The sequence below is a fragment of the Hydra vulgaris genome, chromosome 12, assembly GCF_038396675.1.
Source record: "Hydra vulgaris chromosome 12, alternate assembly HydraT2T_AEP".
Taxonomy (NCBI): domain Eukaryota; kingdom Metazoa; phylum Cnidaria; class Hydrozoa; order Anthoathecata; family Hydridae; genus Hydra; species Hydra vulgaris.
The window spans coordinates 54,346,036-54,360,318 of NC_088931.1; the positions used below are offsets into that span (position 1 = coordinate 54,346,036).

General features: G+C 28.7%; 1 protein-coding gene across 2 annotated transcripts; it reads left to right on the top strand.

Annotated features, from left to right (window-relative positions):
- The first annotated feature begins 1,622 nt into the window (after positions 1–1,622).
- Positions 1,623–4,150, top strand: LOC100202933 (inhibitor of growth protein 1). 2 transcript variants are annotated; one of them, XM_065813725.1, is made up of 2 exons: positions 1,623–2,535; positions 2,774–4,150. In XM_065813725.1, the coding sequence occupies exon 2, from the start codon at positions 2,776–2,778 to the stop codon at positions 3,682–3,684; it is 909 nt and encodes a 302-aa protein (XP_065669797.1). In that variant the 5' UTR covers positions 1,623–2,535; positions 2,774–2,775; the 3' UTR covers positions 3,685–4,150. The 2 variants fall into 2 exon arrangements, with proteins under 2 accessions (XP_065669797.1, XP_065669798.1); XM_065813726.1 differs by having other exon boundaries at positions 1,623–2,523.
- The last annotated feature ends 10,133 nt before the right edge of the window (positions 4,151–14,283 follow it).

Sequence of the window (14,283 nt, forward strand, 5' to 3'; positions counted from 1 at the left end):
CAAACTGTATTTGAGTATGATTCATCACTACCTTGCTGAACATAAATGTTCTATCAAAGGTACTCTGTATTGCCATGCTGACAACTGCGTAGGGCAAAATAAAAACAACATTGTAATGCAGTATTTCTCTTGGAGAGTAGCTTTAGGGTTAAACCAAAAAATAACTATTATGTTTTTGCCTGTCGGTCACACGAAAATCTCTCCAGATGCAGGATTTGGGATTCTGGAATCCAAGTTTCGGCGAAGTGAAGTAGCTTCGGTCAAAGAGTTTGCTGCATACATAGAAGTTAGTACTCCAATTTCAAAATTGAATAAATCAGTCATCGTTGGTGACGAGAATGGTTCAATTTTTGTTCCAACATATGATTGGCAAAAACAGTTTTCACCTAATTTTAAAACGATACAATTTCAATTCAATTTGATAAACCTGGAGTGATCACTTGTAAGATTGATTCGGACAGTGCGGAGGTAGAATTCCTAATATGGCAACACCAACTCATCTCAAAAACTACCACGCCACAAATATTACAACCGAAACTTCTCTCACCAGAAAGACAATAGTATCTCTACGATAGCATCCGAATTTTTGTCCCAGAACGCGGGAAAGATTTAATTTGTCCGAAGCCACAAGTTGACAAGATAACGTTTGTCCAGGTTTTTTATTTTTTAACCTACCATCATTACAAGAATTAAAATACGAACATATATGACTTAATATTTAGGCTTTGAACAATAAAAACAACACTAATTATCTTAAATTATTTTTTATTTCTAGGTCAGAGCAGCAAATGTTCGCAAAACAGTTCAAAAAAAAGGTTGCCAATCTAGATTTTTCGATGGGTTTGCCCCCGGGTAAAAGAGAGCCGTCCACATGTTCTTACTGCAAACAAGTTGGACATAAATAAAATGCTAAAAACAGTATGCTAAAAGCAGATACAAAATTTTGTATTTAATTAAGAGTTGGTACCTTTTTGATTTTTCAGTTATGTTTCTATTTTTTTATTTTTAAAGAGTTACTGAAATTTATTTGATGTGAAAATTTGTACCCGTAATTTAAACTGTATTATGCATTTAAAAACAGAAAATAATCACCTCTTCATCAAACTGATTTTATAACATTTTTAAATTATGCGAACTTTCAATTTAAATGAGTTGTCCCGCATAAACAGCTATAACTTGGTCAAAAATAAAGATATTAAGTTAAATTTTTTTCTTTTTGATCATTTTACTTTCTATTATACAGTAGTGCTAATAACTCCATTTCTAAGACTTGGTCCCTTATCCTGTAAGGAGCCTTATATATTTTTTACCAGACGACACCGGTGTAGCGTTTTTAAATTATTTAAATTATATAATTAAAATTATTTAAATTATATAACTTTAAATATTGGTGAGACAGTAATATTTTAACGTTGTAATTTTACTGCGCCCGTTATTATTTTACTGTCATTACGTAAAGCGATTTTCTTTTTGTGATTTTCCATTTGTCATTAAGTAAAGCGATTTTCCATTTTCCTTTATTGTGCGACAAAATCTAATCTAAAAATAAATTAAATAGCCTAGCGATCCATAAAATCACTTCTGTAGAGTTTTATTACAAACAAGTTTATTTACGTTCTTTTAAGTTGTAAAGAATATGCAACCTTGAGCAAATATTTTTTTTATAACAATCAACATGTAAAACAACTGATATACGAACATCAATTTAGCTCAGTATAAACATCATTTGATTCTCAAAGTTTTTAGCGACAAAACAACATTATAATGATTGTTTTCATTTTCTAAAAGAACTTTATGAGTTGTTAGTTGGTCGAGTTTAATCGATGTTGGATATTTGAGCCATGCTAGTTTTTGTCCAATGAAGGAACACACAGCAATATCAATTCCAATAAGACTTGCAGTACCAAGGATCTCAACATCAGTAACCCAAATACAATCTGCGGTCATACCACTTTTGTTAATATAGTTTTCAACATCATCACTTGAATATCTCGACAAGAGACCGGAACAAGGTTTTGATGCCATGTGCTTAATAACAACATCGCGAACGCGTATATGTTGACATTCAGAAACGGTCAGCAAAAACAAAATTGCTCAAAAAAAAACAAATGCCATCACCTTTACAAACATAAATTTTTGAAGGTACATCATTTTCTTCTCCATCAATAAGATCTGGTGTTATAAATATTTTAAGTCCTTGTTTTTTTAGTAAAGTTTGGAGGTTGAAAATTTCCGCAGTAATTAACGCAGTAATTTAAAAACGCTACACCGGCTACTTTTCAACTCTTTTCATCGTTTACCGTAAGAAAAAGTCATTTTCATCATTTGTTTACACCATTTTTAAATAATATCAATTGAATTTAGTGGTATGCCTTTTGCACACTGAAAGTAACTAAGTTACAAAATAAAATCTTTTTGATTTAAGTTAAAATTTAAAGAGAAAAAAAGAAACGAAAATAAATTATTAATCAGTTGAAATGAAGCGAAATTAGTTGTACATTATTGTAGCTTGTTGTATCTATGGTATGTATTAATGTATGTTATCAACTATTGAACTTTTTTTTTTTGTAATTAAAAAATTCTATATAAATAATAATTTTTTTAATTATTTGTACTAATAAAATTAATTTATTATTTTATTATTTATTGAATAATATTCTGTAAAAAATATTTCAATTACCGAACTCAAGTAATTCTCCATTAAAAATAACAGGATTTAATTCGACATAATTATTTTTTTTTGAAATAATGTTGCTTATTAAATCTTATTCAGCTATGATGCAACAACCTCACTCGCCAACAATGGCACCAAATCTAGAGTTTATTGAATCTTATATGGATTGCTTAGAAAGTTTACCTCTGGAAATACAAAGACTGGTAACCCAAATTCGTGAATATGATGTTCTTTACAGAAAAAATATTGAGCAAATATCTCGTTTTTCTAACATGTATCAGAACGAGGATTATCATTTGAAAAGACAGTCAATTTTAACTAAACTTCAAAAGTGTTTGCTAAAATCTCAGCAATACGCTGATGAAAAGCTTCAACTTATATCTCAGATGGTAGATTTGACCGAGTTGAGAAACCAACAAGTGTTGAGAGATGCAGAGGCAGTTAATGTTGAACAAAAAGATGAGAATTTTTTAAAAACTAAGGTGGAAAAGCAAAAAGTTACTTTACCTGAAAATTCAATAAAAAGTTATTTAGCAAAACGACCTAGAAGAGGAAAAACTAATGAAAAAAACAATGATAGAGAAAAAATAGTTCAAATATTAAAAGAAGAATTAGAAGAAGAGGAAACAGAAGAAGTAGAAGAGGAAGATTCAAGATTGCGAAGCAGTAATAATAAAAAAAAAGATAAACTAGTTCATTGTAAAGTAAAGGAAGAGGATAAAAAAATTGAGAAAAAAAACCCTATAAAAATTACTAAAAAGTCAAGTAAATTATCAAAAAATAAAAAGAAAAAAAAAGAAAAAGAGCATAGTTCTGAAGATATGGTTGTTGATCCTGATGAACCAACATATTGTTTATGTAATAGTATTTCTTATGGAGATATGATTGGTTGTGATAATGATGACTGTCCTATTGAATGGTTTCATTTTGGTTGTGTAAACCTTACTCATAAGCCTAAAGGAAAATGGTTTTGTCCATCCTGCGTTACTGAGAGAAAGGGTAAAAAGTGATATTTAACAGTGTGTGTATGTATGTATATATATATATATATATATATAGATATATATATATATATATATATATATATATATATATATATATATTCAGATATACACAGAAAAAAATAACTCCAACATAAATGTGTAAAATTGCTATTATTTAAATAAAAATTATCATCCTTAATATATGCACACACACTAAAAAAATATACAGCAATATAAAGGTATATTGAAAAAGTTATATTCTTTACCTTTTAAATTTATTGTCTTTGCATATTTTATTCTTTAACTCTATATTTAACAATTGTCGACATTAATAAGAATTTTTATGAGAGTTTTTGATTTTGATTAAGAAAATTTATTTTTATGAGAGTTTTTGAGTTCAAAGATATTTTTTAGCTTTATTTTAATTTTTTATTATAACAACTCCCCAAGTGTGAAAAATGTTTCTCAAATAAATTTGTTAACAGATTTTAAATTCATACAATTATCCTTTGTTCAAAATTATCAATTTGTTTGAAAATCTCTCCAAAATGATGTTGTAAACTTTGCGCGGTCATAATTTTTGAACATTTTAAATGTACTAATCAAATTGAAATCTGTCAATAGCTTTAAACCTCTCAAACACCTACAAAAGCTTCCACTGCCCTCGTTTTATTTCTAACACTTTAAATCTGTCACTAGCTTTAAGCCTCCTCGAATACTTTCAGCTGATTTATTAGTGTTATTTATTATATAGCCATTATAAATTATATTTCCTAATTTAATTAACTTAATTTTAAGCATTATCTTAAGTAATCTTGTTCTATGTAAGCTCGTGCTAAAACAATCCGATTCCATCGTTTAACTTCATTTAACGATCAACAATAACTTATTAAAAGTCGTTTAAAACCTCAAGGAATTTCTTCTTCTAATAGAATTTGAAATCAGTCAATACTTATATTTTATTCCCTAGAAAAGTGAAAAATAGTTATTGCACTGCAGCTTGTAAAAGTATAACGTGTTTTTATTTGCGATAGCCTTGTACGTTAAGTAAATATAACAATAAAAAATGATTTCAAACATTAAGTTTTCCACTAATCTATATCTTTATACCGTAGCCATATATCCTAAGCATTGGCGGTTAGCAGAAAAGCGATTTTTTTCAACTATGCGATAAAAAGTCGCATAAATCGCACTCAACTTATAGATATAATCCATAAGTTGAGTGCGATATAAATTAACTTAATAAACTTCGATATAAATTAACTCAATAAATTGCCCAACGATTCGCTCTATAAAAATGACAACATTGCGATCATCTAACTAAATATTGCATTTGTAACTGAGCGCCTCCGATTTCTTTTATATAAACACTATATTATATTAATAGTTATATTTTATACACGTTAATTAAGACTTAAAAAATATTTATATAAATAATATTAGTGATAATTCAAAACGTTAAATATTGGTCTAAATTCAAACGCTTTAAACACAATTGAATCTCGAATTGAAAGTCAAAAATACGTTTGAATCTCGACGTCTTCTGGAGGTTTGTTTTAAATGTTATGGATTTCATTCTGAACAGATAATCAACCAAAAGTTTTTTCTAAACGTTGTTGTGACGATTATATATATACATATATATATATATATATATATATATATATATATATATATATATATATATATATATATATATATATATATATATATATAGATAAATATTTATCTATATATATATATATATATATATATATATATATATATATATATATATATATATATATATATATATATATATATATATATATATATATATATATATATATATATAGATAGATAGATAAATATATATAAATATATATATATCTATATATATATATATATATATATAGATATATATATATTTATATATATATATATTTACTCTCGATTTTATTTAACATTTGACGTTTTTTTAATAACATTACGTTTTTTTATTAAAAAGTTCAACAAAGAACCTTCTAAAATATTATTTTCTAGAATCGCTTGGTTTATTACTTGGACTATTTTACTTATATTTAATAATAAAAGTAGTGGAGTGTTACCTATTAGTAAAATCAGTGCTCGTAAACAATAGCAATTAAATTAATTAAATGTGTTCATTTTCAGAACCTTTTAACAGATATGGGAAGAAGCTATGAAAGTGGAGCTGCAAAAATAAAGAAAAAAGCAATAATAGAAGAAAACATAAAGAAACATCGAAAACTTGATAGTTTTCTATTAAAAGCAGAATGTCATGGCAATTCACCAACTTCAGCTAATTTTGCAAACTGTGACATAAGTAAAGAGGCAAAAATATTGGATTTTGTAGAGGACTCAATTAATGAAGCACAAACTTTAAACAAACATTCGGAACTCAATAAGGAAAAAGTATGTTTTCCTTATCGATTTGCCATTAAAGTAATGTATCAAGATCGCGACTGATATTGCTCAAAAAGCTTGCTTATGAGGAAAAAAGTAAATGGTGAAATGTTTAATAGAGAATGGCTCATATATTCCCCAGCATTAGGTTGTGTATTCTGTTTTGTCTGCAAGCTTTTTGAACCCTCAAAATGTGCTTTAGCTTCAACGGGATATAAAGATTGGAAAAATTCAGGGGCATCAATTCAGGGGCATGAACACTCATCAGACCACAGAAAAGCTTTCTTAGCATACTTTCACAGAAAAAATAACAAGGTTTTTTTAAATGATCAACTTCTTAACAAAATTCGCAAAGAAAAAAAGTACTGGAGAGAAGTTCTAAGAAGAGTATCAGCTAATTATTAGCACATTGATCGAAAGAAACTTAGCTTTTAGAGTTTCAAAATATGGGTCTGAGAGCAATGGGAATTTATTGGTCTGCTTGAGTTGATTGCTCAGTTTGATCCTTTATTGGCCAAACACATAAAAAATTATGGTGACAGTGGTTCTGGAAACACAAACTGCCTCTCAAAGAATACATGTGACGAATTAACCGTATTGATGGCAAGAAAAGTTTTGCAATCAATCAGCGATGATTTTTTAAAATATAAGTATTATGGATTATCAGTAGCATCAACACCTGATGTGAGTCACAAAAATCAACTATGTGTGATCTTGAGGTGCATTGATCAAATTTCTAATGAGCTTATTAAAAGATTTGTCAACTTCATTCACATCGATAATCACACCGGGGAAAATTTAGCAAATGCAACCGTGAACTTTTTAAACGTAAAATTGAACTTAGAAATCAGCAACTGCAGAAGCCAGTCTTATAATAACTCAAGCAATATGACTGGAAAATATAAAGGAATGAAAACTAGAATTTTGGAGTTCAATAAGCTGGCATAATTCTTGCCATGTTCAGGTTATTCTCTTAACTTGGTAGGAGAGGCTGTTGTAGATTGCTGCATCGAGGGAATCAATTTTTTTGGTATTGGTCAACAACTGTACAATTTTTTCTCTGCTTCTACAAAGTTGTGGAGTGTTTTGGAACAGTTTGCAAGTAGTTCATTAAAATCACCATCGAATACTCGGTGGAGCGCTCATGCTGATTCGGTCAAAACCATTCACCGAACAACAATAAATTCATGGAAGGATTGGTCAAAATCAATGAGTGTGAAAGTTTTGAAACAAAAACAAGAGCTGCAGCTGGAAATTTACTATCAAAAATGGAAACTTTTGAGTTTGCTTTACAAACAATAATATGTGATCAAATTTTGCAACGAATGAATGCTGTTTCCAAATCATTGCCAAGTGCAACTATTACTCTAGATACATGTGCTGAACTTTATTCATCTCTTGGAGATTATCTTCTTGGATTAACTAACACATTCGATTTAATAGAACAAGATGCAAAATTACTGTTACCAGACATAGATTATTTACAAAAGAGACGCCGTTATAAGAAAGCGCTATTAGGTGAAAACCGATCAGAAGAACCTCAATTAAGTCCACGTGAAGACAAACGTTTTTTTAAAAACTATCAATAATCTTACTACAAATTTAAAAGAAAGAGCTCAATGCTATCAGGAATTGAATGACAAATTTGTATTTTTAATAGACACGAGATTCAGCAAAGATAAGCTGAAGACATATGTTAATCGTCTGATAGAAGACTACACGGAGGATATTGATGATAATTTATATGCAGAAATTGAACATCTACATCTGTATTCGAAAGAACATTTTAATACTCAAGTTCCTGAATTGTCCCATTTGGATTTGTACAAAGTTATTAAGAAAAAACAAATGGAGGCTACATTTCCAAATAATGAAATCATTCTTAGGATTTTCATATGTTTCATGATATCCAACTGCTCTAGAGAAAGGTCATTTTCAAAATTAAAATTAACAAAAAATGATTTGCGATCAATTCACAAAAATCAAATGTCACAAAAAACGTTAAACAATTTTGCATTATTATCAAGCAACGCAGGCAAAATGATGTCAATTAATATAGATTCATTGATTGAAGATTTCGTTAATGAAAAATACAGAAAAAAGATTATGTAGATTTTAAACAATATTTTTAAAAAATTGAAATAAAACTTTTAATTACGTTAAACTAAAATTATATTTTTTAAACTAACATATCACTACTAATTATGGGGCCGCAGGCTTTTTTTTGGCCTAGGGCCCCCTAAAATTGTAAATCTGACTCTCTCTTTCTCTCTCTCTCTCTCTCTCACACTCTCTCTCTCTCTCTATATATATATATATATATATATATATATATATATATATATATATATATATATATACACATACACTACAGTCCATAATTTTTTTTTATTTAGTTGTCCCAAAAAGTCTTTAAGGGTTTATCACAGAGCACCACGGAAGAGCATTTAATAGGAAATTCAAGCCTTTCCAACCGATGTCGCATAACTTGACTAGAGGTTGGTTTTGAACCACGGATCTTAAGTACCACTGCGCCACGACTGTTATAATTATTCGAATAACATAAACATTTTTAAAAATGCTTTAGTTTGATAATTTTTTTAATTTTCTTTTTGCATTAATAGATAGTTTAGGCAATATAAATGTATTTTGAATAAAACACTGATAAAAATCATCAAGTTATCAATACACATGTTCAAATTAATTGAAGTTGGATTTAGCGTTTATTTACGTCAGTACACTGTTTTGTAAATCGCTCATTAATCAAGCAATTATCAAGTCCGTGTTTATGTTAATTGTTCATAAATCATGCAATTATCAAATTTGATGTTTATGTGAAGATTATATAAAGTAAGCAACGTAAATATTTAACTATTCCAGATATTATATTTTAAAAGATTTAGTTATGCTATTCTTTTGCTCAAGTAAATTTTAATAGTTGGTTTCTTGCCATTAGTTTAATAATTTTTATAAATTATTGATATTTTGAAATGTAAATGACACGAAAACCAGAATTGTCTTTTAAAATACGATCTGCAATATTCACATTGTTGCAAGAAAAATATTCTATGAGTCAAATAGCAAAAAATTCAAAATTTCGACTTCAACAGTTTGGAATATTATAAAAAAGAAAGAAGAAACTGGAAGTGTGGTCAATCGAAAACAATTGGGACACCGTCGAATTGCGCCTGCTGCCAAAGACAGAAGAATTACGTCACTAATATAAGTAATAGACTATTAACTGCTCCGGAAATAATCCGTTCATTGAATAGTTCTCAAAGAGCTCCGGCAGGGCAGTAGGCAGGGGTGACAGACGATACAAATTCACCGGGCCCGGGCCTTTGGGGGGGCCCGGTTTTAGTGAATAACATAGGAATGATAAAAATTGTAACAAATACATTATAAATAAATAACCGACGTGTCAAAGTTTAAAATCTTTGGGTCTAAGAGAAGATCGTTTGTCCAAAGATCGTTGTCTTCCCCCCCCCTTCCTCCCCTATATCTATATAGTAGCTTTAAAATTACCAAAATAATTCTAAAAAATAAATATTTTTGCAAAGATACCATTCTGAAGAACTTTTATTAAACAAATAATTATGTAGAAGGATTAAAAAATCGAAAAGCAGCTTTTTTTAAATAAAAGTTTCCAAATTTTCTGCAATACAAAATTTTTTAGTAGTAATATTTTTATTCTGATAAATATTTCCTAAAGAAAAAGAAATTTCATTGCTTTTGTTACTATTTTGAAATTAATCCAACTATTTCATTTTACAATTTCTCTCTTTATTGTGTCATTTATGACATAATACACATATGACATATGAACAGAAAACAGTCATATATGAAAAATTGGAAAAAGTTTGTTGACTTACAGGAAGTATTTTTTTCCCCAATTAATCTGGTGATTGCAAAAGCTATGTTTAATCAAAAGCTATGTTTAATTTCTAGAAGCTTGAAAAAATTTATAGATACTGGTGAAACAAAGTACTGTTTTTTACATTCATGTTCTTCGTAGTCCGTGCATGACAGGCATACTTTGGAATGTTAAAGGTCGGTTAGTTTTCAAAAGCTTTTAAGCAATTGCAGATTACCTTTAACGGTGTGTCTCCAGTAAGATAACCATATATGTCTTCCAATGGCAGTCAAAACTCTTTCACCCACGTCTTTGTCAATTTGGAACTGATGTTTGTTCAAAAATATCTTTGCACAGTACAGAATCGTTGGTTGTGCTTAATACTTTCCGACCGGATATACTTAGCAATAACTCTAGAAATACTTAACAAATTTTGTTAAGTATTTTTCGAGTTTTTGAGTTACAATGAGACAATTATCGAGTTACAATGAGACGATAAATTTCATTTTTTATAAAGAAATTTATTGTTTCATTGAAAGTCTTAAATCAGTTTATACAAATTCCAGACGATGATTAGAAAGTAATTGAGTTTTTTTGAGAGTAGGTGCCATCATGACCTGATTTTGCTTTCAGTGACCTTTTTTGATGCTGCTGCCCATTTTTACTTAAATTTTTTGTCACTTTTTGCTGATTTGTTGCTCTTCAACAAGATTCCTTTTAAATTCTCATGTGGATATTATTTATATAACACGGCATTGTTTTCTTTTTTTAAATGACAAAATAAATAAATAAATTGCGCAGTAACTCTCGATAACGCGCTGCTCAGAGCAGTTTGGAGGGTTCGCATCAAATCTGGTCAAAAGACAACTGGTTTATAAAGAAATTATCAAAAGTCACTAAATCTTCTGAAGAAGATTTAGCACATTTTGATAATTTTGAAATTTTTGAATGTGAGTAAGTTGGATTTTGAAAAAAAATTCAGTAAATCTTTTACCGACTTACTCATTTTGGACTGATAAATTGATAGTATTAGTAAAACACAATTAAATATATGTGTATTTCATAATAAAAAAAATTTGGAATTAATTCGTTAAGTTTTTATCGAATTATTGCCAAGAATATCCGGCCGAAAAGTACTAAGCCGAACCGATATTACGAACCAGAGGATTTTGTGGAAAGCACCTTGTTTATAAAAACGAATCTATGTGTTAGCTTTTCTCCGTGTAAAATTGTTATCATTTTTAAAAATTCAAGATATTAACTTTCAAGATTTCATTTCCTTATTTAAAAGTTGATTCAAAACAAAATTTCACTCATAATTCTTCTTCATTGTCAGCGATTAGCTTTAATCTTTAAGTGGAGTAAAAGCTGCTCTACTTGTCTTTTCAACTCCATTCAACTTGGTTTGCAGGCTCTTGAAAAATAAAAAACCATTTGACTTATCTTTTACAAAAACAACTGTCGTACTTCTCTGATTATGATATCATGAAAACGATAAAATGATGCCTGCAAGCAATATAGAGTATTTTTCTATTAAGGTGCTTTTCCATGACAACTGCAGTAGCTTAAGTGTGTTTTGTGCTTTTTTAACAATATTTCAGTTGTAAAAGACGAATAAATATATTTTTTCGTGAGTCAGTTGTTCCTTTTGTTTCCCGGAAAAAGAGCCGCAAGTCTATTTGGTAGTTTTCCTTAAGTATTTGCAAACAAAATTTCATCCATGCGATAAGCTGAATACTCTAGTGGAGCAAATCTCCTTGATTTGTATTGCTTCTTTTTCTTCTAATTTCTGGTAGTAGTGATTCTCATCTGATCTACTAAGAAAAATACCATGCTTTGAAAATCTTGATTTTTTAAAGACAGACTTAAGAAAAAGTGTTATATGGTTGCTGGAAATTTTGGCTCAATCAGCTGCTGTAACAATTTCAGAATATTCAAAAACTTTCCAAATAGAAATTTCCAAGTTAAATACAAAAGCAAGAAAGAACTCAAAGAAAAGATGGTTAAACTCTTATCTTCTATCTGATGTTATTAAAACAGTTTAATGGCATCTACCATGAGACAACAGATCTTTAATTAAAATTTTTCTTTTTCTATCATTGCGCACATGAAAGCCTTACTTAACTCTTAATTCAATAAAACTACCATCCAAATAACCTAATATCACTAAATATATGTCTGAGAGTACGAAAAAAAGTTTTGAAAAAATAACTTATAATTTAAAATTACAAATTTGTTTCAAGCCAGCCAATGATGCCGGCTTGAAATCACAGACCTCCAGTTCTGAAACCAGAATTCTAACCACTACATCACAGCGACTAACTTTTGCCGTTCAAAATTCTGGCCATGTGAAGTTTTCACCCTTCTCAAAATGAGTGGATTTTAAATTTTACGTATTTATAACTTTTGAACACTAATAGATTATTTGATGAAATTTAAAATGCGGCGATAAATTTAAATCTAATATAAGAGTTAAAATATTCTATTAACACTTTGCCCTCACATTTGGGAATGGGTTGATAATTTTTTATCCCAGGCTACAATGACCGCAATTTTTTGTAAAACTTTCTCATTTGACATAATCATCAACATACTTAAATTAGGAATTTTCGCTATGCTTGCAAGTATCATATCAAGAAATACGGAGTCCCAAAAAAGACTCCAGATTTGAAAGTCACACAAAGATTATTTCTTCTTAATTTTTGATTTCCAGGAGCTTAAAAAATTCAAGGACTATTTTGTGGGGGAAAAAATTACGACTTTTAGGTTGAAGGAACGAATGATTTTTGAACCCGAAGCCCTTATGTATAATGACACGATGACTTTAGAACTACGTTGTTCTAAAGTTATTGAGTCTTTATAGCCGGTATACGGGCCTAATAAATAAAAAGTTCTAATTCATTAAATCTCATGTTTGTTTTTTCTTATTGTAGATCTGCAATCCAGTGATCAAGAAAAAATAGAGATTTAAAGCCGGAGTCCTTTTGGGACTCCGCATAATATCTTGTACATCAAAACTTCCTGGGTTTGGGCCTGGCTCAGATAGCTATCGCATATGTATAATGTTTTTTATTTCTCATTGAATATTGTGAGTAGGGTTGCCAGACGTCCGGTTTTTACGGAGGAGAAATCAGCGCCAAAACTGTAAAAATAACTTTTTTAACTGTGTTCTCCTTTGAAAAACCAGACATCTGGCAACCCTAATTGTGAGATGCCTTCTAGAAAACTTTTTGGTCTTGCCGTTTTCAATTTTAAAAATGCAAAATTAAAACTAAAAAAATATGTGGACGTTTAACGTTAATATGGCAAAATTTTAAATACAACAAGTTCTAATTCATTAAATCTCATGATTTTTTTTCTTATTGTAGATCATAAATCACAGAAATTTGTAGAACTTCTGCAATCCAGGGACCAGGAAAAAATAGAGATTTAAAGACGGAATCCTTTTGAGATTCCGCATAATATCTCATACATCAAAAAAATTCTGGCCCAGATTGCAGTTACATATGTATGATGCTTTTTATTTCACATTGTATATTGTGTGATGCCTTCTATGTGAGAAAAACTTATTGGTCTTGCCGTTTTCAATTTTGAAAACGCTAACTTAAAATTAAAAAAATATGTGGATGTTTAACAAAATTTTAAATAAAGATCACGCTCCAGACCGTAACTTTCGCCATTTTGATATTAAATTGCAATGAAAATCGAAACTAAAGTTAAAACAAATAAAACTAAAATTAAATTACGGGAAAATGAAAACGAGCTACTTATTGCTCCTAAATGCTAAAATGTGCTACTTGATTTTTTTCTCTATAATATTTAAAACATTGAAACTAGTTAGACTTTTGACCAAGTATACAAGGAAACAACGAGAGTACAGTATCTGATAATATTAATATTCTAGTTATATATATATTTTAACTCTTTAAACAAGAAAAAAAAAGTTATACCGTAATTTTGAGTTGTTTTTAGTCATTTTAAAAATTGTCCTTGTTTTTAGATCGGATTTAATTGTGTTAACTAAAAATGTGGAATAAGCAATTTGAAACAGTAAATCGATTACAAAACATTCAACTTTTTATTATACAAAGAGTACTCGTTCCTTGTAGAGAGTATCATATAATAATAAAAACAACGATAATAATAATAGTAATAATAATAATAATAATAATAATAATAATAATAATAATAATAATAATAATAATAATAGTAATAATAATAATAATAATAATAATAATAATAATAATAATAATAATAATAATAATAACAAATTATATTACAATAAATATTATTATTATTTGTTTTTTATATTTATTAACATATTTATGTATATAATTATTATACATGTAACTTTAATGTATCCTTAGGAT